Genomic DNA, 27443 nt, shown 5'->3' with positions numbered 1-27443 from the left:
GGACTAAAAGTCTGGTTATATTGGCCTCCGCTGGATCAGTTTTTAAAATTCATTTTTATGCCTATCTTAGAAGTGCCCCAATAGTTCCTATATCCACTTTTATTCATCTATTTGATTTCTCTTTATGTCTTTGGGCTCCTAGATATTCACCTGTCCATCATGTCGCAGTGTGTTCTGTGTGGAATGTGATCTCTTCATCCATGATTCGCTGCACTGCTGCCCCAGCTGTATTCACAGTCAAACTGCTTCTTGAAGCTGAGTGCCAGTTATCCGACAGATACTGAAGCAGACTCAGTGGTCATGTATTCGGTAATTACCCAGACCAACCGTTTGTTATTGACTTGTCATGTCTCTCCTGTCAGTGTTTGTCAACCTCTGATAATATGGGAATCATGCACGCACGCTGCCTATGACCCATCCAAATGGGCATATTTGAAAGGCTTCTATGTGAAGATTGACACAAAATACAGAAATTTTTTGATTGATACATTTTGTTTGAGAGTTAGTACAGTTCAGTTAGTAAGTTCTGGTACACAAATCTCTTCATTTTTAAAAAAAACTTTAAATCTATGATTTTTGCTGAGATTTTGGCTCTTTGGCACATTTACTGAAATTTAACCATGTAAGAATTTAAGAAGGAATAATCACTATTTAGTGGAACTGTTAGACATCTGAAATGTGAGCCTGACTACACAGTTTTTTGGAAGACAAAATTGTTGCAACACAATGGTGTAATCTATAGTTATGTGTTTTATTTTAAAAGCTTGTTATACTTTATTATTCACTGTGTCAAATCCGTATCTTAAAGTAACTCAAGCTATTACATGATGGCAGTGGCATAAAGAGTAAAATATTTCTATCTGAAATGCAGTGAAATGGAAGAAGAAAGTAGCATAAAATGGAAATACTCAAGTACGTACAAGTTCCTCATAACTGTACCCATGAGCAAATGAGTAAATGTAGTTAGTTATTTTCTGTTATACAGAGCATATACTGATCAGCCACAATATTAAACCACATGAGGCCTGGAGTCCACAGATCTCTAAGAGTAAGATGTCATCAGGAGATCCTTTAAGTCCTGGACATTGCGAGGTGGGGCTTCCATGGATTAGACTTGTTTTTTTCAGTACATCCCAGAAATGCTTGATCTGATTGAGATCTGGAGAGTTGGGAGGCTGAGTCACTACCTTGAACTCTTTGTCATGTTCAAACCATTCCTGACCAGTGTATTATCGTGATGAAAAATGCCACTGTTATCAGGGATTATAGCTGCTATTAACGAGTGTATGTGGTCTGCAACATTGTCTAAATAGCTACTATGTGTCAAAGTAGCATCACCAAGAATCCAGGACTAAGGCTGTCCCAGCAGACATTTGCTCTGACATCAAACCGCCTGCATTGACTTGCCTTCTTCCCACAACATTCTACTGCCGTCTCCTTCACAGATAAACGATGCACCCTGCTGTCCTCATGATGTAAAAGAAAACTATCAGACCAAATCACCTTCTTCCATTCCTCCATGAGCCAGTTCTGCCACTCACATGCCCATTGTAGGTGCTTTCCGTGGTGCACAATGGTCAGAATGGGCACTCTGACTGGTCTGTGGCTATGCAGTCCCAAACACAGCAAGCTGTGATGCACTGTGTGTTCTGACACCTTTCTATCAGAACAACATTAAGGTTGTCAGAAGTTTGTGCTACAATAGCTCTTTTGTGGGGTCAGACCACATTGGCCGACCCCCTCTCCACCATAAATTAGCTTAACCGTGACCCTGTCACTAGTTCACTAGAGGACCCCGCAGTTTGCTCCTTGTTAAAGTCACTCAAATCCATAAGCTGCCCATTTTTCTTGTTTCCAACACATCAACTATGAGAACTGACCCACTATCATTTCTGTACGAGGTTCAACTCAGCACAAGTTTGAGCTGCATGCAGCCACAATAATGAAGAAGCAGGTACAAGTAACATTATTTTGAGCTGCTTTAAGATATTGTTATTATTATTATTGTTATTATTATTATTCTAATTTTACTTTTATCCACATTTCAGCAACAATATTTGTCCAAAAGCATCATAGAAAGCAAAAGACACAGTTTGGTGCCCAAGTCATAACACCTTTCTTATTGAATTTGCTCTACACTTTAATATCTATTTGGCTAAAAACCGAATTGTCCATTTAAATAGCAAAACTATATTGCTATTAAAACACACACTAACCGCTTAGATTAGTGAGACCTGCCAAAAATTAATCCAATCCAAGTTTTTCCCCCCACAAAATATTAACAGGAGCTGAAATTTAGTTTGTTTCTTACAGATGTCTGTTGGAGTCGTTTCTCTGGTTTTATTAAATACCTGCAGCATCGGACAGCAGCAGGACCCACAAAGAGTGTCATACAAATACATTACAGAGCATGACCTCAGCTAATGTTACGACCAAAATACAGCAATGGGTATGCAAGTATCAGTGGAAACACATTTTATTATACCGTAAGTTTCTTGTAGTTAGATAAATTATCACCACACATTGACAGAATTTTCAGTGCTGGAAACATAAACTATGGATGTTTTGCCTGTTGGTAAATTCCACATTATCTCTTCTGAGCCATTTTGAACGATCACCATCCTAATTACTAGTTAATGGTATCTATGTAAATCTGTGCACATCAGATCATTAGTACCCTTCACTATAAAATAAAAATAGAAAGAAGCAACGGCATAATAGTTTGTAACTTAATAACTTTTGTATTGACATATATAGTCTCTATACTACAACAGCATAATAGAAATCTTGAAGTTATGGCTTTTTGTTTTATTGTATCATCCTATATTCATATGGTCAGAAATTTGTGCCACCAGAAACTAATTTTACATGATTTACATTCATATATGTACAGCTCAGCTTGAATAATTGAAATGAAAATTGGAATCCGAACTTGTTGAGAGCGTCAGGCAGAGAGTGGCCCTTTGGGCATTGTGCATCCCTGGTGTTGTAGTCTGTGATGCACTTATTGCCCTTCCACATGCTCCGTGGGTTGTTGATGGAGAAATGACCCTGGATTTTCTGAGCACATGTAACTTTGGCCCTCTTAATGCCTGCAGTCAGCTCTTACCTAGCTGTTCTGAGTGCTGGTTCATCACCTGCCCTAAATGCTGCATCCCTGGCTCTCAGCAGAGCTCTGACCTCTACATTCAGCCAGGGTTTCTGGTTTAGGTAGGTGGTGATTGTCTTGGTGGTGGTGACATCATCAGCATACTTGGAGATGAATCCTAGTCTGTGGTGGTGTTGGCGCTCAAAATACTTTCACAAAATATTACACGCAGCTCTGTATAGCAACAGTAGAAAGAGGAGACATCCTCTGTGTTTATATACTGCAGGTGCTGATCAGCTGATCGAGCTCTGTGGATCTGTGATTGATTACTCTTCCTCAGTGGCCCGGATGTGTGCCATTTTAAGAATAAATGTGAATTGGGGATAGTGAATGTAATGGGTGCAAATGTGGTCAAAAGGAACTTCAACATTTGTGATTTTTTTAGTTTTTTTTTTTTTTTAGCAAGAGAATGGTAAGGACTGAAAAGAAGGAACACAGCAGGGAGAAGAGAGGAAGAATAAGAAATGAATGTGAGGAAGGGAGCTAAGCATAACATCAGAAAGAGAAAGGACAGACACATGGAGTGATGAAGAGACAGATGAAGATCCTGCAGCAGGACCTCATGGTATGTTTTTTCTGCAACATACTCTTTCACTCTGTAACAAAAATGGTTTTCCAGGTATTGTCTCTATATATTATTAACCTTAAACATTAGAGTCAGATATTTGTAAAGACTTGATGATGCACAAGTGATCATACTTCATCAGTAGTTGTGATTGATCTAAAGAGTAAAATGAGTGCAGTAAGTCTAAAATTATGTGTCCAATGGCATATCATTACAGTATTGGATAATCCTATTTGTCCCTTTCCTTTTGTAAATAAACCCCCATTCAAAGGCGATGCAGCAATATTGCCTCATTTAAAGAAATTCCACAAAGCAGTATGAAGCTACTGAACAGTTTCCACACTGAGTTGTACAATTCTTAGCCATGGCTTCAGTATTTCTCGGTACTGTCTAAGGCTTATAGCTCTTCTCAGTATGGAGAGTACTAATTTTGATGTTTGTTAACAAACATAAATAAAATCATACAAAAAATCCTTTAAAAATGAGGATGTGCTTTGAGGGACGATTCGACGGAAATGAACAGAGTGAGTTTGAAGGCCACCCGGGGGCAGTGCTGTACGGGCCAGACTTTGAGCTGCCGGAAGAAGACATGCTCATTTCCTGAGCGTCTGTTGGCGGGAAGCTGCAGGTCAACAGTTGGAGGCTTCGTGCGGTCATCAGATCATGTCCCGCATCCTGAACGGTATCGTGGCGGTGTGTCCTGACCTGGGTATTGGGAAAAATGGAAACCTGCCCTGGCATCCTGTTCGACTCAAGTAAGTGGGGTTGGTCTGTGGACTGTTACAGTAGCAACGGTAATGCCAATAGTAAATGCTCTGAATACTGCGAACTGCAGTCAGCAGCTCAGCCCTGCTCACACTGAGAAATACGTGTGTATTTATGTGTTTATGTGTATTAAGTACACACGATGTCTGTTTTTCTTTTATAGCAACGAATTCGCGCATTTTCGAAAGATGACAGCGACTCCATCTGTAAAAGGTAACTCACATCCAGCGTTTTTGAAATTAGAAACTCGGAGGTTCAGAGTTTATTAGTATCTCGGTTAAACATCTGCCGTGTGAATCCGCCATTGTTCGTCAGTTAGGTAAAGTTGGAAAGATATTCACAGATTCGGACTTCCGGCATCAATAACTCATAAGATATACGTTGTAAAAACATAAACGATGCCTCTTTCAAATCGTTGTAAGCTAGACAATATGCTACAAGGCCAGTTTCATCAAAAATCGCTATCTTTCAAGGTGCACAAATAACATTGATGTCTATGCGTAGCTGGCTGTGCGACGAGTGAACAGGGACCGTCTGCAAACAGTAAAACCGCTGCAACAGCGAAGAGAGGCACTGCACAAATATTCAATTAACTTTTATACACTGTAGTGTCACCAAATTTACTGCAGCCATCAATTGTCTCCTGCTGGTCATACTACAACTCTTGGTTTGACACTAAATACAAAATCAGAATTTTAAGGAATTTTTATTATTTTAGTATTAGTAATAAAATTCAGTAACTTCATTCTTATGTACTGTAGTGTCACCAAAATCACTGGAGCCATCAGTTGTCTCCTGCTGGTCATACTACAACTCTTGGTTTGATATTAAATGTAAAATGAAAATTTTAAGGAATTTTCGTTATATTATTACTATTTTATTAGTAATAACATTCAATAACTTCACTCTTATGTACTGTAGACAAAATTAAAGACTGTCTAACCATCAGTTGTCTCCTGCTGGTTATACTGCAACTCTTGGTTTGATATTAAATAAAAAAATCTGAATTTTAGGGAATTTTCATTATTTTATTATTTTATTAGTCATAAAATTAAATAACTTCACTCTTATGTACTGTAGTGTCACCAAAATCATTGGAGCCTTCAATTGGCTCCTGCTGGTCATACTACAACTCTTGGTTTGATATAAAAATATTTTTTCATACGATTAAGGAAATTTTATTGTAAAACAAAAAATTCAATAACTTCACTCTTATACACGTTAGGAAAAATTAACTATGTCAAACCATCAAAGGGGTCATACTGATTAGACCATCAGGCTTTTTCTTCTAAGTATTGTCTGAAAAATATAATTTGCGGTTTAACATTATGGTTTAAATGAATCAATTAATGCTGGAACTTTGCAAGATGGTGTCTTATTGTCTTTCTTACAAATCTTCAGTACTTGAGGGGACAGTCTAAACAGTTTAGTTTGGTATATTGGAGTTATCCTTTCTTTGTTGAGGATTGTAAATTCCATCACTATTCAGTGTCATGTATTTGGAAAAACAGGTGCACTATGCCCCTATGCCATTTTTCCTGTGTATTATATAAAATATACCACATACATCAAGAAAAGTGCCATCAAAGCTGGTTTACTCGGTCCTTAAACTTCACACACAAGCACACACACTAAATATTGTGCACAACTTCACATGGCAATAAACAACCCACATATAATAAAACCGAGTCCCTAAAAACAGTGGGTGATCATTTTTATCACAACAAAAAATATTTGAGATATGTCACAACAAAGCAAGTTCAAAACTATGGACCGTTTTTTCTGGAACCATTTCTGAAACAGTTTTGGATCCTTACCCCAGATCAAAACCCTCTTATATCTGATAAGAACCTAACTTGCGTACAGCCTTTTCAACTGTGGCGGTTGGACAACACACAATACCAAGGGGTATTTTTGTTTGGTATTTGGGCTGTTGTCATTCCAAGGTAAAGGGTGTGAAACCATCTTGTACACATTCCACACTGAATCTAAATTTGGATAAATGTGTTAAACATATAGAAAATTGTTAACATTTGGAAACCTGGAATGCAAAGTGTACAATGTTTAATTTGTTTAGTGTTATTCCACGATTCAGACTATTTATTGTTTTGAAAATGTTAACGTAGCCTCAGCCAAACGGCATCAACTGCAGTTTTGGCCAGGTCCTCACTTCCACAGAAAGAACAGAAATCATCCTTTGAAACTGAAAAAAAGATGTAAATAGGCAAGTAATAAATAAATTTTTATTTATTGTAGCAGATGCTGAACATATGAATCTAATATTTAGAAGAATACCTGATCCTTCGAGAATTTCATCTGCCATGTCCCTTCTTAGACTTTGAAGAGACTGTTGATGAGTCAATGTCAAATGACTGCGGGATGTTAGGAAATTCCATCACCGTCATCTTGGCCATCTGTATAGATAGCAAACAATACATTTTCTGTGTATGACATCACTCAGTAAAACTACATGTCATTTTGCTTTATGCATTATGCTTATCTTAATGTACAGTGTATATTGTCTTTTATCTTAGTGTATATCGTCTATGTTATTGCTTTTCCTACATCTCTGCTGCTGCGACAAACGATTTCCCTGGGATGAATAAAGTCTAATCTAATCTATAAACTAATCTAATTTTGTATTTTTAAAAAAAGGCAGATTTCATAGAATCACCTGCATCACAAAGATCCCACAAATGGTGTTGTCTTTCTGGAAGGTGTGGCTTATCTTGCCAGGCTGCCACTTGATGTTAACCCAGTCCTCCTTTCCGAACCCATTCCAACACATTTTGAAATACTGTCTGCAGGGTTAAAGGGAAATCAATTTTGGTTTAGATTTGTGCTTACTCCACAGTTTTACTAAATGTGTATTATACTATAATTTCTCATAATTTACATTATTAAATAAGTAATATTTAATATTACCCAAATCTGTAGCCAGCCCTTCTGGTGTCCTCAGCTTCATTTGACCCTTTCAAAGGATCAACCACAAAAATTACGTTTGACAAGGCATGAAGATACTGTTTGAAAAAGTAAACTGATGGCATCTTTAAATGTGTTAACAACACCAGCAAGACAAATAATATATTTTGACATTCCACTTGGTATAAACACACTTCACCAGCTCTCACATCAGTTGAAATTAAGTTTCACGCATGAGTTACAGTTTGGAGTCTTAGTTATTGAAAGTAGACTCAAATTAGTAAGAAAGTAGTAGTGCTAGAAGGAGGGCTTTGTTTGGACAATAATCTTAAATAATTTCACCATGTGATGGATGAAGACAATGACGTTTAAACAAAAACATAGCATTTGTAGAATAACAATCAATTGTGAGGCATGGATAATTAGTTACAGCATATACAAAATATGACTGCATGAGACGATAATGTCAGATTATTAAATCTATTACAGTACTATGACTTGAATAATTATGAGTTTTTTTTTAAAAAGAACAAACTTTTTTTTGAAAAAATGAATATATTGTGTATATTTAGCTGTCTTTACTAAATTTTAGATAACTTTAAATCATTTTTGCAAACTAAGGGTCATTACCTTTGAATGTACAAACAATGACCAACACATAAATTTCGGTAATGGCGGATAATTTTATGCTTACCACAAACTTCCAGTGGGCATTTCCTTCATTGAAAAATCCAATCAGTCCATTATAGTCATCAAATGTGACCTGACAAAATATGTAAGTACAATAATTGTACTTTTTATTTAGTACACAGAAGCAAAAGAAAATTCCACATACACAGTAAACATGATCTTTTTTTTCATCTGTGGTGTGTGTTAAAAATAAAATAAATGGCTACAGTTATACTCACCTTTTTAACCCTTGCCTGGCCATCTGCTCTCTGGTGCCATTTAAAATAACACCCATGATGTAGTGATCCATGTGGTATAGTCGGCCAGCAGTATCCTTAGAGATGAGTATGGCTCTAATGTAACATTCAATCATAGAAAAATTGTAGGGGAAACACAAACATACATACAAACATGTCAGGTACTATTAAAGTTAAGTCATGTCATGTCACTGTAATGAACAAACATTTATAAAACATTTTACAACATTTTTTAGACTAATTTGTTTAAGTCATACTTCAGCTCTTCTGACCTGCTGGATAACTTCAACAATCCGGTACACTGACAGTTTTAAAAAGAAACTTGCCTCTCCAATGATGAGTTCGTCTCTGAAATTCAGTGTGCCGCAGGGTGAAATCTTGCTTCGCTTCTGCATGTCTGATAACAGCCACAACAACCTCTGTTGGTGTGCATGTCCAAAGGGCATCAACCTACAAGAATATTAACAATAAACTCATGTCACATAATACAGCATTGTAGTCCTCTGGCTATACATTCTATTGTCCTAATACAGAAAACTGTCTTTGAACAAAGCCACCTCATTTTGCGTTCATTAATATTTCTTGCATTATTACAATTTTAGTACTTTAACATGGACTCAATACCTATGTCCTGGGTCGAACACACATTGGGTGTGAATACATCTTCCCCTAATGCTCATTAATGCTTCCCACAACAGCTCTGGTAAGTGACAAGTTAATTTTGAATGATGCTTGAATGATAATGACTTAAAATACTTATTTTTTAAACATGTTTTTTGATGATAGTGATTTGCAAAAAAAATTTTAAAAATTACCTCTGTGGCAGGCTTGGACTTTTTGCTTGCGAGGTCCTTGCTACTATTCCCCTCATCAAGGTTTTGCAGAAGACTCTTGCCAGTCTTCAGTGTTGGCTTTGATTTTTTTGGACCTGGTACTATAGTTGGAGCAGTGTAAAATTTGGACCTGCCAGCTGAGGGCTTTGCTCCTTCTCTGTTTGCCCAACTCTCCTGATACTGAGTGATGTCTTTTGGGATGGTTTTGATGAGTAACTGCTGAGGGAATTTGTGGGTCATGATGTGTTCTTTGTATCTCCCCTGTAGAGAGCCATACATTTTTCTGACAAAGGGCCCTGGCCTCAGCCCCTTCTCCTTTTTTAGAATTGAATGTTTCACAATTCCAAACCATTTTTCCACATGGCAGTTTGTGTCCCTGGTTTTGCTTGGGCCAAAGTTTTCGTCTTCCATGTCAGATGCGTACCTTTTTAAATTTCCCAACAGCATACCACTCCAAAGAGGGAATATGCCAAGGTATTTTTCAAAAAGGACATCCACAATAGCTGGACAGAAGTATGGGTTTTCCTCAAAATTTGGGGTCTCTCTGTCAAGTTCTGCCTGCACCTCCTCAAAGACCTGCTTGAATTCAGATGTGAATGGAGATCTACCAACAATTGTGCGGGCATTTCTTCTGTCTTCATCGTCTTCCTCCTGAGCTAAAGGTGTGTCCTTTAGTTTTTCAGTGTCTTCCATGGTGAGATTCTTTTCTTCTTTTATCAAGTCCTTCAGGGCCTTTAGATTATCAAGGACTTTATTTGTCTTGTGTTTTCCAGTCAACACAGTGCACAAGAGGCGGAAGATTTTGAGTGCTGTAGTCATTGAGGTACTGTTTTGTGGCCTGGCAAATGCAAATGTTGCAAAATTTTTCAGACCTTTGTCGGCAGTTTTTCTCCCAATTGACTGAGCAACTGCTTTGAGCACGTATGCAGAGCATAGCACTGTAAACATTCTGAGATCCCTCCATGTCTTCAGTTTAGAACAAATGTCAAAAGCCCTCTCCAGATAGCTGACAATGCTCTCCCTGTTGAACGACAGAAGAACACTTTGAAGTAGTGCCCAGCTGTAATCTGTTTCAACTTGATGTACTCGTAGTTTAGTGTACTGTGACAGTTTTCGGAGGAACTGCATTAGCCAAAATGTGATTGGTGGTATGGAGTGTTCATTTGTCAGCATTTCACAGACTGGGAGTTGTGGTGCACCCTGACCACCTCCAGGAAGAGTAAGAGAGTAGTAAAGGAGTCTTTTGGTCTGACCAGGAACTTTGGAAGCAACACTACCTGTAGCATCTAGGTGTAAAGTCAGTGGGGTCTTCTTTCTCAGGTGTTGCACAACTATGCCTATTCCTGTTTCAGTATACATATGTACACCAAAAGGGTCAACTTGGAAGTGCTGTATGTACCCTGGCATCTTATGAAATGTACTATCGCATTCCTTCATGATATTCTGAGTGAGGTACATCTCCATGAAAACATCATCATGAATTCTTTTCCCTTTTCTAACCTCTGAAATGATCACTTTTAGTACATTTTTGTTCAGACTTCGGGTTGTTTCCTGAAATCAGTTCCCCAACAGGTGTTTTTTAAAGTTTACTGTAGAATAGTTTGCTCACTCCTGCACGCAACACTCTTACAATTCTCCCTCTTCTTGCATTTGCTGCTGGTCTGAATTTTCTTTCACTTGATTTGCGGGCCATTTTTCCTCATTGTAGCACCAATATCTTAACCAGGGCATCTCCCACTGGCTCGCTGTTCGTTCTAAAGAAGTACTTTGCATTGCAAGAAGGGAATGTACAGACAGCACTGATGTTTAAAGATGGGCTATTAATTTTCCGACTGTGAGGACATTTTATGTGCTGGCTCTTGAAGGCAAGGGTACAACAGGGATTTTTCTTGCGGAAACTATTGTATAATACATTGGTCCAGGGTTGCCTCAATTTTTGTGAACCAGGCAGTGGAACAATTCTTTGCCAATTCTTTTTATTCACTGTAATCTTGAACTTTTTGGACACTACTGGCAATTTTCTCCACTGATGTTTGTCCCTGGTCTTTCCATATTCAAGTTGGCCTTCTCTCTGCAATGGCACCTGTTCTTTTTCTCCTTCATCAGTCTTGTCCATGTTTCCATCTGATTCTTCTTCATGTACGTGCTCTTCTGTGTCCTCGTCTGATTTCTGTTGGACATCTTGAATCATGCCTGATTCTTCTTCCTGTATGTGTTCTTGTGTGTCCTCATCTGATTTCTGTTGGACATCTTGAATCATGCCGAGTGACAGGTTCTCTGTCCCACTGTCCTTACATGCCTCACTATGCCTCATTAGTGGTTCCTTAGTCTCACAAACAGTTTTTTTTTGTTCCATTTCTTGAGATTCATTTGATTTCTGTTGTTTGTTAACTAAGTCCCTCACTCCATTACGATTTTTGGTCCATATGACCCACAGCCAGTGACAATTTTTTTTGATTATCCTGACCAAATATTGCTGTAGACAGTTCAGACCATATTTTGGAGGAATAGCCTGTATCTGTGCTTGCAATGTTAGCGCTCTTCATTGTTCTGGCCAGTGCTTCCATTCCTCCTACCATTGCCCATAGGTCTTTCCTATGAGCTGTGCTTCCTTTTTTAACTCTTCCCATTGTCTTAAATTGCACCTAACCCTGTGAAAGTAACACAAGTAAAGCTAGAACTTTTTATCAAGATACAGTGAGTGGTCCAATATGTAAAGATGCAGTAAAACACGTCATATCAAGAAATGTAACATAAGGTAAAAGTACCAATACATAGCTAAGAATTAAATTTTGTAAATCTAAAATGTAATATTTAATATTATTTGGCAATTTACATAATATTTCAACAATAGGCTAGTGTTAGTTTTATTTCTGGAATACATTTACATTAAAAATTGTTTGGAGATTCACTAACATTTCACTTTGGCAAACACTGTCAAGATTTCCGACTCCAAAAGGTACACAAGCATAACACAACTCCAAAAAAAATACAAAATTACTTACGCATAAAGATGAAACCAAACTAAAGGGGAAATTTCCAAGAAATCCAAACACAGTCTTTTCCTGGTTATGCACATTATGCAGACTGAAAAGATGATCATCTCAGGTAGAGCTTAATTGAAAGTTCTTCCTGATTGGCTAGTGGCTTACTCATTCTTCTGTATCCTTGTGTGATTGGTTTAAACAGAGTGTCCATGAGGCAGCAATGTGACAGTCCACTAGTAACCATATGAAAATGAACGCAAAATTAAAATTTCTTATGAAAAAATATTTAATATCACATTTTTATTTAATATCAAACCAAGAGTTGTAGTATGACCAGCAGGAGACAACTGATGGCTCCAGTGATTTTGGTGACACTACAGTACATAAGAGTGAAGTTATTGAGTTTTTTTTTTTTTTTTTTACTAATAAAACAATACTAAAACAATGAAAATTCCTTAAAATTCAGATATTTTATTTAGTATCAAACCAAGAGTTGTAGTATGACCAGCAGGAGACAACTGATGGCTCCAATGATTCTGGTGACACTATAGTGCATAAGAGTGAAGTTACTGAATTTTATGACTAATAAAATAATAAAAATTCCTTAAAATTCTGATTTTGCATTCAGTATCAAACCAAGAATTGTAGTATGACCAGCAGGAGACAATCGAAGGCTCCAATGATTTTGGTGACACTACGGTACATAAGAGTGAAGTTATTGAATTATATGACTATTAATAAGAAAATAAGAAAAAATTCCTTAAAATTCAGATTTTTTATTCAATGTCAAACCAAGAGTTGTAGTATGACCAGCAGGAGACAACTGATGGCTCCAGTGATTTTGGTGACATTACAGTACATAAGAGTGAAGTTATTGAGTTTTATTACTAATAAAACAATACTAAAATAAAGAAAATTCCTTAAAATTCAGAGTTTGTATTTAGTATCAAACCAAGAGTTGTAGTATGACCAGCAGGAGACAAGTGATGGCTCCAGTGATTTTGGTGATACTACAGTGTATAAGAATGACGTTATTGAATTTTATTACTAATAAAATAATAATAAAAATTCCTTAAAATTTGGATTTTTTATTCAATGTCAAACCAAGAGTTGTAGTATGACCAGCAGGAGCCAATTGATGGCTCCAGTGATTTTGGTGATACTACAGTGTATAAAAGTGAAGTTATTGAATTTTATTACTAATAAAATAATAATAAAAATTCCTTAAAATTTGGATTTTTTATTCAGTGTCAAACCAAGAGTTGTAGTATGACCAGCAGGAGCCAATTGATGGCTCCAGTGATTTTGGTGATACTACAGTGTATAAAAGTGAAGTTATTGAATTTTATTACTAATAAAATAATAATAAAAATTCCTTAAAATTTGGATTTTTTATTCAGTGTCAAACCAAGAGTTGTAGTATGACCAGCAGGAGCCAATTGATGGCTCCAGTGATTTTGGTGATACTACAGTGTATAAAAGTGAAGTTATTGAATTTTATTACTAATAAAATAATAATAAAAATTCCTTAAAATTTTGATTTTTTATTCAGTGTCAAACCAAGAGTTGTAGTATGACCAGCAGGAGCCAATTGATGGCTCCAGTGATTTTGGTGATACTACAGTGTATAAAAGTGAAGTTATTGAATTTTATTACTAATAAAATAATACTAAAATAATAAAAATTCCTTAAAATTCAGATTTTTTAAAATTTAATATCAAACCAAGAGTTGTAGTATGACCAGCAGGAGACAATTTATGGCTGCAGTAAATTTGATGACACTACAGTGTATAAAAGTTAAGTAATTGAATATTTGTGTTGTGCCTCTCTTTGCTGTTGTAGCGGTTTTGCTATTTGCAGACGGTCCCTGTTCACTCGTTGCACAGCCAGCTGCTCATAGACATCAATGTTATTTGTGCAGCTTGAAAGACAGCGACTTTTGATAAAACTGGCCTTGTAGCACATTGTCTAGCTTACAACGTTTTGAAAGAGGCATCGTTTATGTTTTTACAATGTATATCTCGTGAGTTATTGATGCCGGAAGTCTGAATCTGTGAATATCTTTCCAACTTGAACTTTGTTCGTCTCCTCCGACTGAGCAAAGGCTGAGCTGACACTGAGAGGAGGATGATGGACGAGGACACAGAAAATCTGACAAACTGGAATAAGCAAACATGTTTAGTCAGTAGTACAAAAATGCTAAATATACAGTGGAACGCTAACTGCTACAAAGTTTAGATTACATTATTGCAATTATAACAGAAATGATTATTAAGTTAGTCAGATGGGAGTATGGAACAAATTAGACAACACACTAGTAAAGGTCCCATACTGTGCCCCTTCTCAGTAAATCCATTCAATTTTCACATGTCCCTACAGCGTGGCTTTAAAGTTATCACCTGAACGTTCTGCAAAGATCATTTTACCAGTACTCTAGAAACCCTGTATTTAGGGCTGTTCTAAAGGCTGTTTAGCTCTGAAAATGAATGTACTGCTGTTGTCTCAGCCTCTTTCAGGAAGAAAACTCTTTATCTGTGACTGACAGCATCAATCAAAACAGCTGCTGATATTGGGACTTCCTATTGCTACTAAGTTTTCCTCTGAGTGACTATTGGACATGGAAATGTTGGAAGTGCAAATAGATGTAACCACTGGCTGAGCATGCTTTTGAGTTATCAATGATATGTGGGGTTTTGATATTTAAGTCAATTTTTTTTTCCTCAACTGTACCCAGAGTCTGAGGGAATTATACACACGTGGACAAAATTGTTGATACCCCTCGGAAAATGAAAGAAAAACCCACAATGGTCACAGAAATAATTTGAATCTGACAAAAGTAATAATAAATAAAAAATTCTGTGAAAATTAACCAATGAAAATCAGGCATTGCTTTTGAACCGTGGTTTAACAGAATTATTTTTAAAAATAAACTCGCGAAACAGGGCTGGACAAAAACGATGGTACCTTCAATATTTTGTTGCACAACCTTTTGAGGCAATCACTGCAAACGATTTTTGTAACTGTCAATGAGACTTCTGCACCTCTCAGCAGGTATTCTGGTCCACTCCTCATGAGCAGACTGCTCCAGTTGTCTCAGGTTTGAAGGGTGCCTTCTCCAGGTGGCATGTTTCAGCTCCCTCCACAGCAGCGGCAGCAGCTCCACGGAGAGCCTGCCGCCGCTGCTGGAAAAAGTCCTAGAGGAAACACTGGACACTGATGTACCTTGACCTTGGAGTTCACCTTTAATGTCTTTAGAGGTTGTTCTGGGCTCTTTTGTTACCATTCGTATTATCCGTCTCTTCCATTTGTCAACAATTTTCCTCCTGCGGCCACGTCCTGGATGGCTACAGTCCCATGGTTCTTAAATTTCTGAATAATATGTGCAACTGTAGTCACAGGAACATCAAGCTGCTTGAAGATGGTCTCATAGCCTTTACCTTTAACATGCTTGTCTATAATTTTCTTTCTAATCTCCTGAGACAACTCTCTCCTTTGCTTCCTCTGGTCCATGTTTAGTATGGTACACACCATGTCACCAAACAGCACAGTGACTACTTGTAACCCTATAAATAGGCCGACTGACTGATTACAAGTTTGTAGACACCTGTGATGCTAGAGGACACACCTTGATTGAACGTGTCCCTATGGTCACATTATTTTTAGTCTTTTCTAGGGGTACCATCATTTTTGTCCAGGTCTGTTTCATGAGTTTATTTTTTATAATAATTCTGTTGAACCACGGGTCAAAAGCAATGTCTGATTTTCATTGGTCAGTTTTCATAGAATTTTTATTTATTATTACTTTTGTCAGATTCAAATTATTTCTGTGACCATTGTGGGTTTTTCTTTCATTAACCGAGGGGTACCAACAATTTTGCGCACACACACACACACACACACACACACACACACACACACACACACACACACACACACACACACTCTCTCTATTGGTCAAACGTTTTAGAACAAAAAAAAATTTTTTTTTTAAACTTGTGTTACCTCTGAAGGCTTTCTCCTCACCCTTTGCCACTGGTCAGTGCAAAATGCATTATGGGTTCCTTGGCCACCGAAGTTCACACAAGTCTGGTTTGACGCATCCTTGATAATGTGGCGGAGCAAGAACACATCCAGGTGTTTCATCTGTACTTAGCCAGATGCGTACTTTGAACTGGAACAGTACTTGGTCCCCAGCTGATGAAATTTCACAAGTCACAAGCTGCAGTTTGAAATATGCCAACGCATAAACATTATTTTACCAAGCCTATGAAATAAACGTTTTAATATCATTGCATTGTCTGATAAAATGAACTAAAGCACAGTTTAGTGACTGTCAGTTATGTGAAATATAAAATGAATGACAGAAACTTGGAGAGTTCGTATGAATGAATGAATTAAATTCTTACCATTCTGCAGGCAAGCAGAATGTGGTGATTATGGGCAGGAAGACATGGTTTTCCATCCCAGAGAAGAACAGACCTTTAAACAACAGAATCAACATCGTTCTTAGCAGAAAGTGCAAGTACGTGTCACACACAGTTTATCATTCATTGCAACAAAAAACAGTACAGTACAAAGTAAATTTTTAAATTTTTTTGAATACTTTGTATGTCCACCTTTTGTTGAGGATGACAGACTTGATCTGCGTAGACGGAGTATACTGGTGGACCCAATTTTCTGTGGGATAAAAATCAGTAAATGATCACTAACACAATGTAAATGCACTAACACAATTGTGATTTTCAACTGCACAATAACCCTCTTTGCTTCCTGCCATTGCAGCACAAAAGAGCCACTCACCTACATCGCCTTTTTTAACTTAACCAGCTCATATCATTCAGAGTAGTTGTCTGGAAGGATAGTGTACTAAGAATAGCTGATGATAATCTTTAACTCTAGGACAAGTTATATCTAAACTGTATGAACTTGTATCAAATATAGATACAACAGCAACGCTACCAGTGCCCAAATGGGAAAACAATTTGGGTTTTTCCCCCGACCATGAATTGTGGACAGGAATTTGTAACAATCTATTCTGTGACTAGCAACACAGGTTTACAACTTTTGAAAGTACAAGACCAATCACAGCACTCACATCACCCAAAGGGAAATGTTTAAAATGAGTTGAACCATAAATGACACCTTTTTACAGTGTGCTGATGATTTACTTCCAACCAGTTTGTCAATCACTGAATCAGCCTTTCTCACAAAATACATCACATTGGAGAAAATAGCAGGGCCAGTCTCTGTCATTGGGTGTTGTTCTGCCATCTCGGATTTTGTTCAGCGTTTACTTATTTATTATTTGGGACCAAAAACAAAGGTCTGCTTAAAAGGAATACTGTCATATGTTTTTCGACTTGAAAAAGGTCTTATCTTTCTAGTGCACCTAAACGACTGAATGGCTCCAACAGAGGCCAGATTTTTCGGCCCTTTGAAATTGGAAAAACAAGTGTCAAAGTTAAAAATGAGGGTGGAATTTGGGCCCTAAAAATTTCCAGTAAGTGTATTTATATGGATGTATGTTTTTTTCCTACCAAAACATAGCCTTTGGTCAACTTTTCACAACTTTCCAGGCCTCTACCATTAGTACAATTGGATGTGTGCCGTGTGTACGTAGTGGTTCGTATATTGTCATCTGTGCAAAGTTACAAGTTTCTTCCTTGTCATTATGTTAAAATTTTCCAACATATGAAGCACTGAATTTTTATTATGTAGTCTAATTTTGTTTTCTGAGCAATATCTGGTAATAGACTTAATTTCCATTTTAATACAGGTATATCTTATCATAGACAAATTAATGTGAAATATACCTTTGGCTCCTTAAATAACATGATTGCCATTTAGCAGGATGTTATACTGCTTAGGCATCTTGGCCAAAATGTGCTGCAATGAAATGTTTCTTTGCAAATAATTACAAATACTGCTCAGTTCTAACTGACCTAATTGCCAGTTCTCTTCCAGAGTGCCCCCTCCAGGAGCACACTACCTTGTGGCAGACTTCAGCTCAGCGCTCAGGCTAGTTGACATGGAGCTGACTGAGCAGGTTGACCAGGTCTGGGTTATAGGAGGCAGTTCTCTCTACAAGGTACTTCCATTTATGTTTTTTGTTCCCTACTCTTAGTTTTGAGTCTTGCTGGAAAATTGTTATAAAAATGTTTTTAAGTAACTATCTGACAAATATTCTACAGGTAGTTACCTAATATTTAATGTTATTGTTACACTGGTCACTGCTGCCGGTGACATTTATGGTGAACCACTTCATGAGCTGCAGTTGCACACATTTCTTGCACACCCGCAACTTTTCTCTTTCAGTAACTATGTTGTGATTGCTTTGGGCTACCCAGGAGTTGATGGAGAGCCCGGGAACCAGGAGACTATTTGTCACACGAATCATGAAGCAGTTTGAGTGTGACACATTCTTCCCTGAAATCAGTCCAGACAAATACCGTCTATTGCCAGAGTAAGACCATCACAATGTTGATAGTTTGAGCCCTCTTGTCTTTCAGTTATTATAATATTGTGCTGGGCAAGTTGATTGCTGAAATTTAAACTATTTGTCTGGAGACTAAGCAGAAAGTGAGCTCATAATCTCTCACTGTACAGGACATATAGCTGTAGTAAGTATGGCAAGTCAATTTTGAAGCAGTTTGGGAAATCATTTTTCTCTTTGCCTTTGTTTTCATACCCAAGTAAGTTTAAACATTGTGCCCAAGTAAGTTTCTAAAGCAAATTCAAACACATTTATCAAAAGCAAATGTTCTTCTACAGGTTTCCAGAAGTGCCACAGGAACTGCAGGTGGAGAATGGTATCCAGTACAGATTTGAAGTCTATGAGAGCATCTAAATGATGAGACAATGAAGGAAAAAAAAGTCTGATTTTTGTCATTGGGCACAAGCACATGCCCTTGAATTTGTAATTTTTCAAAAAATGTATACAGTACAATTGTATTTTTTTTCTTAGAGTCGAAATAAAAACTGATTTCTGCCATTTCATCCATCTTGTTTTGTTACATGATGCCTGTAATGTGTGGATAAACTCAATGTTGTTTGTTAGGTAAGATCAATAACATTTTCAAGTGCATTTGGGTCACACATTAAGCTAAAAGTGCTTGCTGCCATCGGGAGCAATTTGGGGTTTAGTGTCTGTTGTGTGTAAATGCAGACAGCTCTCTCTCTTCAGAGACCTTCATATGGATCCTGCTGCTGCAGGTGTTTAACAAACTCAGATGAAAGATTCCTGCAAACAGTAGGCAGTAAACAAACCTTTAGCTCCTGTTAATGTTTTCAGGTCTGTGTGTATCAAAGAAAGGCACAGTATATTGATTCCACCCTGTGATATTAAGTATCTATGTATACCCAGTACAGATATCCATCCTTCTTTCACTTGTAGTTGGACACCATAGTTGCATTCAGTGAGACTTGACGATCGAAGCTTCATTTTATGAATTTGGCATATCAGATGTGGGGTGTGTAAATATGGTATATGCTAGTACATATATAATATGTAAGGCACACAATCAGAAGTTGGATATCGAGATGTCTGTTAAATAATCAGAAAAAGTTTCATTGTTTCTAACAAAGATTAAAAATGAGCAAGACATGATGTTGGCAAAACCCCAAAAAGCTGCCACTTCCAGTTTTTGATAGTTGCCAGCTGCCATTTTCTTTTATTATTATTACTGCAACAAGACAGCTGTCCTTTGCATGCGCCAAAAAAATTTACTTGGCTGGTCTAACTGACCTGTAAACAGTTCCCACACCTACTAGTCTAGTTTTTCAATCAGACAGTTACAGTCAAGAACAATATTTAATAAGGCATCAATTCTTTTGAAAACTTGTAGCTTTTGGAGAATTATCACTCTCAGAGGGAACACAAGGTAGCTGATGTGGCTCAGACATATCTATCCACACACCATCTAGAAACATTTGTTGACAGACCTTAAAAAAAAAACATTTTCAAGAACTCCAGCAAGGACTGATTTTGATTCTTCCTGATTCTCTTTCACATGGTTTTTCAAACTGCTTGGAAGTATTTGAGAATCTGGGAGAACCTACCACTCTGTGGGTTTTGTCTCTGTCTTCTGTCTCTGTATGTGATCCCAAACTGCCTCCATGATGTTGGGATCAGTGCTCTCTGGGGGCCAGACCATCTGTTGCGAGCTCCTTGTTCTTGTGGCTGAATATACACTATATTGCCAAAAGTATTCGCTCACCCATCCAAATAATCAGAATCAGGTGTTCCAATCACTTCCATGGCCACAGGTGTATAAAATCAAGCACCTAGGCATGCAGACTGCTTTTACAAACATTTGTGAAAGAATGGGTCGCTCTCAGGAGCTCAGTGAATTCCAGCGTGGAACTGTGATAGGATGCCACCTGTGCAACAAATCCAGTCGTGACATTTCCTCGCTCCTAAATATTCCACAGTCAACTGTCAGCTGTATTATAAGAAAGTGGAAGTGTGTGGGAACGACAGCAACTCAGCCACGAAGTGGTAGGCCATGTAAACTGACGGAGCGGGGTCAGCGGATGCTGAGGCGCATAGTGCGAAGAGGTCACCAATTTTCTGCAGAGTCAATTGCTACAGACCTTCAAACTTCATGTGGCCTTCAGATTAGCTCAAGAACAGTGCTTCAGCAGAGAGCTTCATGGAATGGGTTTCCATGGCCGAGCAGCTGCATCCAAGCCATACATCACCAAGTGCAATGCAAAGCGTGGGATGCAGTGGTGTAAAGCACGCCGCCACTGGACTCTAGAGCAGTGGAGACGCCTTCTCTGGAGTGACAAATGGCGCTTCTCCATCTGGCAATCTGATGGACGAGTCTGGGTTTGGTGGTTGCCAGGAGAACCATACTTGTCGGACTGTATTGTGCCAAGTGTAAAGTTTGGTGGAGGGGGGATTATGGTGTGGGGTTGTTTTTCAGGAGCTGGGCTTGGCCCCTTACTTCCAGTGAAAGGAATTCTGAATGTGAAGTATATCAAGACATTTTGGACAATTCCATGTTCCCAACTTTGTGGGAACAGTTTGGAGCTGGCCCCTTCCTCTTCCAACATGACTGTGCACCAGTGCACAAAGCAAGGTCCATAAAGACATGGATGTCAGAGTCTGGTGTGGATGAACTTGACTGGCCTGCACAGAGTCCTGATCTCAACCCGACAGAACAGCTTTGGGATGAATTAGAGTGGAGACTGAGAGCCAGGCCTTCTGGTCCAACATCAGTGTGTGACCTCACAAATGCGCTTCTGGAAGAATGGTCAAAAATTGCCATAAACACACTCCTAAACCTTGTGGACAGCCTTCCCAGAAGAGTTGAAGCTGTTATAGCTGCAAAGGGTGGACCGTCATCATGTTGAACCCTATGGATTAGGAATGGGATGTCACTTACATTCATATGCGAGTCAAGGCAGGTGAGCGAATACTTTTGGCAATATAGTGTACTTCTTTGTGAGTCCTGCTTGGTACCTGCATGGCTTAAATAGTCCATGGGCCAGACCAGATATTGGTACTATCTCAGGAAACCTAAGTGGTACTAAAATGTAACATAAGATAAGATAAGATAAGTCCTTTCTTTCTCCCCACGGCAGGGGAAATTCACATTGTTACAGCAGCTTATGTAGCAATAAACATAGTAATGAAATAATAATGAAATAGTAGTAATAATATTTGCAATATGTACAGGGATGAGAATGAAATAGTACAGTATTGACACACTGTAAACAACACAATATAAAGTGCCTTAAAAAAATAAGTTTAAAAAGTGCAAAGATGTAACAGTGCAAGAATTTCTGTGCAAATTTTTATGGTTTGGGGTGATATGATATGAGTCCAGTATATGCTAGCATCAGCCAGTGATGCTGATGTTGTGAAGTCTTATAGCAGAGGGGATGAAGGACCTGCGATAGTGCTCCTTCTTGCAGGGTGGATGTCTCATCCTCCTCTCACCCACCTCCTCTATGGAGTCCAGGGAACAGTCCAGGACAGAACCTCCTCCTGACCAGTCTGTTCAGTCTCTTTCTGTCCCGTTCAGTGCTCCCTGCTCCCCAGCAGACCACTGCATAGAAGATAGCAGACGCTACCACAGAGTCATAAAATGTCCGAAGCAGAGTCCTGCACACTCCAAAGGACCTCAGTCTCCTCAGCAGGTGGAGACGACCTCTGTGTTGTGTGTCCAGTACAGTTTATTGTTGAGGTGAACATCCAGGTATTTGTATGAGTCCACCATCTCAATGTCCAAACGCTGGATGTTCACCGGTGCAGTCTGGGGTGTCCTCCTCCTGCAGAAGTCCATGATCATCTCCTTCTTACTGGCATTGAGCTGCAGATGGTTTAGCCCACACCAGTCAACAAAGTCAGAGATGACCGTCCTGAACTCCCGCTCGTCCCCCTCAGATACACACCCGACAATGGCTGCATCATCAGAGAACTTCTGGAGGTGACAGCTCCCAGAGCTGTAGTGGAAGTCTGATGTGTACAGGATGAAGAGAAAGGGGGAGAGCACTGTCCCCTGTGGGACCCCCATGCTGCTGACTACCACATCAGACACACAGTCCTGAAGCCTCACGTACTGTGGTCTGTTGGTGAGGTAGTCGATGGTCCAAGCAGCCAGGTGACGGTCTACTCCTGCTCCCTCACGCTTCACCCTGAGCAGAGAAGGCTGGATTGTGTTGAAAGCACTGGAGAATATATAATGTACATTGGGTTAATATAAGTACATTAGGATGTGATAGCCTTTCCACGCTGGCAGCTTTATCACTTATTTGTGAAACTGTCACATTCACCATAACCACTGTATTGGAATCCATTTAACTCTCTGAGGCCCACAGTTGTAAAATTGCAATATTTTTTAAAGGCTGTCTAGCTGTACCTATTTCTGACTGAATGTAGACAAACACTACATATCCCAGCCCCCCACACTCTGAACTGCAAAACTGCAACATTTTTGGCAGGAAAATATTAATACTGTGAAACATACCTCATTCCAAGTTCAAACAACATGTCTTCCTTGACCCCAAGACTCTCTCTTTAGGAACAATTTCAATAATTTTCCAAGTATTTGACCTGTCGTATTTTTTTTTCTTCATCCTTAAAAATGTTTATTGATAGACAACTCAAATTATTTTTTGAAAGTATAACTTGGTTGAAGACAAGTATAAAACAGTTGAAGACAAAAGTATTAGCCCCCCTATGAAATTTTAGTTTTTTTCCAAAACATTCCCAAGTGCTGTTAAACAGATCAAGGAATTTTTAACACAGCTTTTCCAAACACCCTAGTTTTATTTTAGATACTTGAATTATTTTACTTTGCTCAAAGAAACTAAAATAGTTAACAAAACCAAAAACTACCAGGGTCAAAATTATTAGCCTCCTTAAGAACTGACCTTTTTATTGAGCCAAAACACAAACCACCGTTGTGCAATCATGTGCTTTAACTTTGTAATGCTTACAGCTTTTAATCAATCAACTAACCAATCAGTCAAGTTAAAACTGGGTTTTGTCTTTCACTTTACATACAGCATAAAAACTTCATGAGGGATTTGAGCTGTCACTTGAGAAAGCATCATGACAAAAACAAAAAGAGAAAAAGAATTGTTGACGCGTACAAAGCAGGAGAAGGGTCTACAAAGTTATCACAGCTTTTCCAGGTGTCAAGAAGTGGAATGAGAAGTCTCATCAAGAAATTCACACAGTACAGAACAAGTCTGGCAGTGGTAGGAAGCCAAAGATTTCATTCTCTGGAAAGAAAACGTGAAAGATGTGTCTAAAGATGCTCGAACAACCACCAGAACATTAGTTAATGACTTAACCAAGTCAGGAGTTGTAGCGTCGTAGAAGACAGAAATGGACTGGACCCTAACCCTCCACTTCTACAGAAGAGACACCTTCAAGCCAGTCTGAAGTCTGCTGAGGACAACCTGGAGAAAGATTATGAAGACTGGAAGTGTGTCCTTTGGTCAGATGAGACCAAACTAGAACCCTGCTTATGTTTGGAGAAGCAAGGGAGAGGCGTATAACCCAAAGAGCACCGTGCCCACAGTAAAACACGGTGGTGGCAGTATCATGCTGTGGGGATGCTTCAGTGCTTCTGGAACTGGGAATCTTGTCAAGGCTGAAGAAATCATGAAAAAAGAAGGATATATGAAGATGTTGAAAGAAAACTTCAAGTAGTCAGCTGCAAAACTGGGTCTGGGTCGTCGCTGTCTTCCAACACGACAACGACCCAAAGCATATGTCGCTCCTGGTTGAAGATCTACAGTTACTGACTGGCCTGCACAAGGCCCTGACTGGAATCCCATTAAAATCTGTGGGGTCAACTGAAGACCAGGGTCCATGCTAGAAGACCATCAGACATGGAGGAGCTTGAGAGACTTGCCAAAGAAAAAGGTGCTGGGATTCCTCAGGAGATGTCAGAGACTTGTTATAAACTACAACAAACGACTGCAGGCTATTATCCAGCAAAAAGGATATATAATTGACTATTAGCATCAAGGGCTAATAATTTTGATCCTGGTAGTTTTTGGTTTTTGTTAGTGTTAAATGTTTCTGTGTGCAAAGTAAAATAATATGAGCATCCAAAATAAAACTTGGATGTTTGGAAAAGCTGTTAAAAATTCCTTGACCTGTTAAATAGCACAACCCCCCCACCACCCCCCCCACCACCACCCCCACCTAGGGATTTCTTTCAATGACGCAAAAATGCAACACTGGGCTTTAAAGGGTACTACTTATTTACACAGAAGGCCCCATCACTGGGTCATGAGTATATTTATCAAATGTACCATCTATATAATAATATACAATGTCTATGCTGTGTATATATAGGTTAAGGTTAAAGGTTAACTCGATTAATTTTGTACAGGATTAACAGTACATTAACAGATACTGTACATCAACTGCAGTATGATTTGTTATAATATGGTTTGTTTGTGCTTCACAGATCAAACAAACTGCTTCCTTCAGTTTCACATACAAGGAGACACTAAGGAGAATGCCATCCACCAATTAAGAGTCCTCAGACACCAGAAATAATTATGATGTTCAAGCAAAGTCCAAAATGTAAATATGAACTAATTGTAGAGGACTGATGTAATAAAATTTCACTTTTGCAAGTTCAAAAAATAAAACAAAGTTGTAAAAACATAATTTTCTTACAGTTTTTTATTGTGTGGAAATGCATTCTAGCATGGATGGCAATTAGAGTCTTGACTTGTTAAATCAAGTTGCATTCTATTGTGATGTATTCAACTATTTCATATCAATACAATTCATTTTAAGATACATATTTTGATACTATTGAATCATCAATGCCTAATCATCTGTGGACTTTGTTCAAAATAAAGTTGTAATATTTGCCTACACTAAAGCCACTGTTACAATTTTGCAGTGTTTTCACAAAATCCTGAAAAATCCCAAAAATGAAAAAGTCTCATTATTTTCTTGGTTAGAGGCATGCTAAAACTGTTTAAAAAGGGGAAAAAAACATCAATATCATCAGTGCTTGGGTTTCAGAGGGTTAAATCTTACAGTGTGCAAAGATCACATCTAATATGAGTCAATAATCAAATAAAACTGAAAAATATAATATGTATATAATATAATAATTAAATGTCAGACCCAAATGAATGCATCTTTTCATGCTTATTTGATAATTGTGTATTCGTATTCATTTATTTTTTCTTATACAAAGATTTATTGGTGGGTAGGTGTACGTTTGTTTTCAGGTCCTTTGAAGAAACTGCTGAGATGTCTAGTTATGTTGTCTTTTACAGTTCTAATTAAGGTTAATTAAGCTTGATTTGATCAGTTAACTCTGGTAATATCCTTTCCTTTTCTAGGATTAATTTTGAATGAACTTGAATGACCTTTATTTTATATGATACTGGTACATGGAAGAAATGACTCTTTCTGATATTTTATGTTTTTGTGTCATTATGACCCTGTACCGTTCTCAGAAAATTGCCTTTGAATTTGGAAAAAGCGCCCACACAGCGCAACAGGACGGAATTGATTAAAAATGTAATTAGAATTAAAACTGCAAAATCATTTGAAAAATTCAACTTAGTAATGGAAATAGTCTTTGCAACAGTGTTTTTGGCATATGATCAATTCTGGTAGCAGTCTGTTATAATTGGGTTAAATTTTGAACTTTTCATCACAAATTTTGGCTGTTTTGACTCCATTTTTAAAGGTATTTTGTATGTTTTACTGGAAGTTATAGTCTGCTGTATCACACTGACCAAAAATCACAAGATATGGTTCGTCTTTGGTTTTTAACTTCAATAATTTAACTTTGAATCGGTTTGTCAAGTTTTCACTATTATATTGTTCTGTTCTGCTTACAGAAAATCTTTTTGCCATAGCAATGAAATCTTTCTCAGTCTCAAGTTTGTTATATTGTTCTGTGCTGTAAAATTATTATAAGAATGATGATGTGTAGCGTGTGACATTTCTTATTTTTTCATAATGAGGAAAAATCCTATCGAATTCCGTCTTGTTATGTTGTGAGGACTTCTGGCTCAGAAAAATCCCGGGAAAGCCGGGACGTGAACCAGGGATCTTCTCGCTGCAAGGCAAAAGTGCTAACCACTACGCCACTGTGCAGCCCCTGATTTAATAAGTCATTTTTTGAAATATGTTTGATACAGAGTTGGCTTTAATAAAAGCTTAATGTTAAAAAGTCATCCCTTGTCTGAGCCATTTCTATGTGTGGCAAGGCTACGAGGGATTAGATGTACTTTTGTTATTTACCACATGTCCGACAACACCACCTGGGGGAGTTTCACCCCCAGGAGATCTATGGAGAGAGGACCACTGCTCCAATACAGACAAAGGGAAGGTCACACAGGTACGAGAGACACCAGAGACTGACGCGATTCCAAATAAAGTATAGAAAAATGAAATTTGTTTACAATATTTAAAAATTTACACTCTTTCCTCACTAAAAAAAAACCCTTGGTGGCGATGCCAAGAAATAACTCGGTAGTAAGTGGCACGATATTAATCTAATCCTCCAGGGCCCCCCCGCCCCAGGCTTAGTTAAGTTTGCCACAGAAACACAGTCACTAGGCACAGGGCTGAGGGCTTACCAGGCAGAGATGACTAACTGAAGGGGGGGAAGGGAAGGTTCACACCACACGTGAACAAAACAAAACCATTGACGGACACCCAAGTGCACTACTGTACAGAGAGTGAAGGGACCACCACCGCCGGGGGAATCAGTCAGCCACCAGCCACCTGGCCCAACAGCTCCTGTCCAAGGAAAAGAAGCAAACTGTTAGTCACAGGAAAATGAGGCA

The 27443-nt window shown here is 38.3% G+C and overlaps 2 protein-coding genes across 5 annotated transcripts in view; both read left to right on the top strand.

Moving 5' to 3' along the window:
• The window catches only part of gtf2h2 (general transcription factor IIH, polypeptide 2), a 33699-nt gene extending 31351 nt beyond the window's left edge, over window positions 1–2348 (top strand). For all 3 annotated transcript variants that reach the window (XM_023273358.3, XM_055011569.1, XM_023273359.3), the window contains one exon: window positions 143–2348. In XM_023273358.3, the coding sequence (XP_023129126.1) occupies window positions 143–253 (111 nt within the window). In that variant the 3' untranslated portion in view covers window positions 254–2348. The remainder of the gene's footprint in view (window positions 1–142) is intronic.
• Window positions 2349–2489: 141 nt separating this feature from the next.
• On the top strand, window positions 2490–19142 carry dhfr (dihydrofolate reductase). Of its 2 annotated transcripts, XM_023273355.3 has the most exons (6): window positions 2490–4468; window positions 4642–4691; window positions 16563–16668; window positions 18111–18234; window positions 18494–18609; window positions 18918–19142. In XM_023273355.3, exons 1-6 carry the CDS (start codon window positions 4377–4379, stop codon window positions 18991–18993), a joined length of 564 nt encoding a protein of 187 aa, XP_023129123.1. In that variant the 5' UTR covers window positions 2490–4376; the 3' UTR covers window positions 18994–19142. The 2 variants fall into 2 exon arrangements, with proteins under 2 accessions (XP_023129123.1, XP_035805473.1); XM_035949580.2 differs by lacking the exon at window positions 18918–19142 and having other exon boundaries at window positions 18462–18597.
• Window positions 19143–27443: the final 8301 nt, after the last annotated feature.

This window comes from Amphiprion ocellaris, chromosome 6 (assembly GCF_022539595.1).
Source record: "Amphiprion ocellaris isolate individual 3 ecotype Okinawa chromosome 6, ASM2253959v1, whole genome shotgun sequence".
Lineage (NCBI taxonomy): Eukaryota > Metazoa > Chordata > Actinopteri > Pomacentridae > Amphiprion > Amphiprion ocellaris.
The sequence above is the reverse complement of the archived record's forward strand: the minus strand, read 5'-3'. Positions and strand labels throughout refer to the sequence as shown.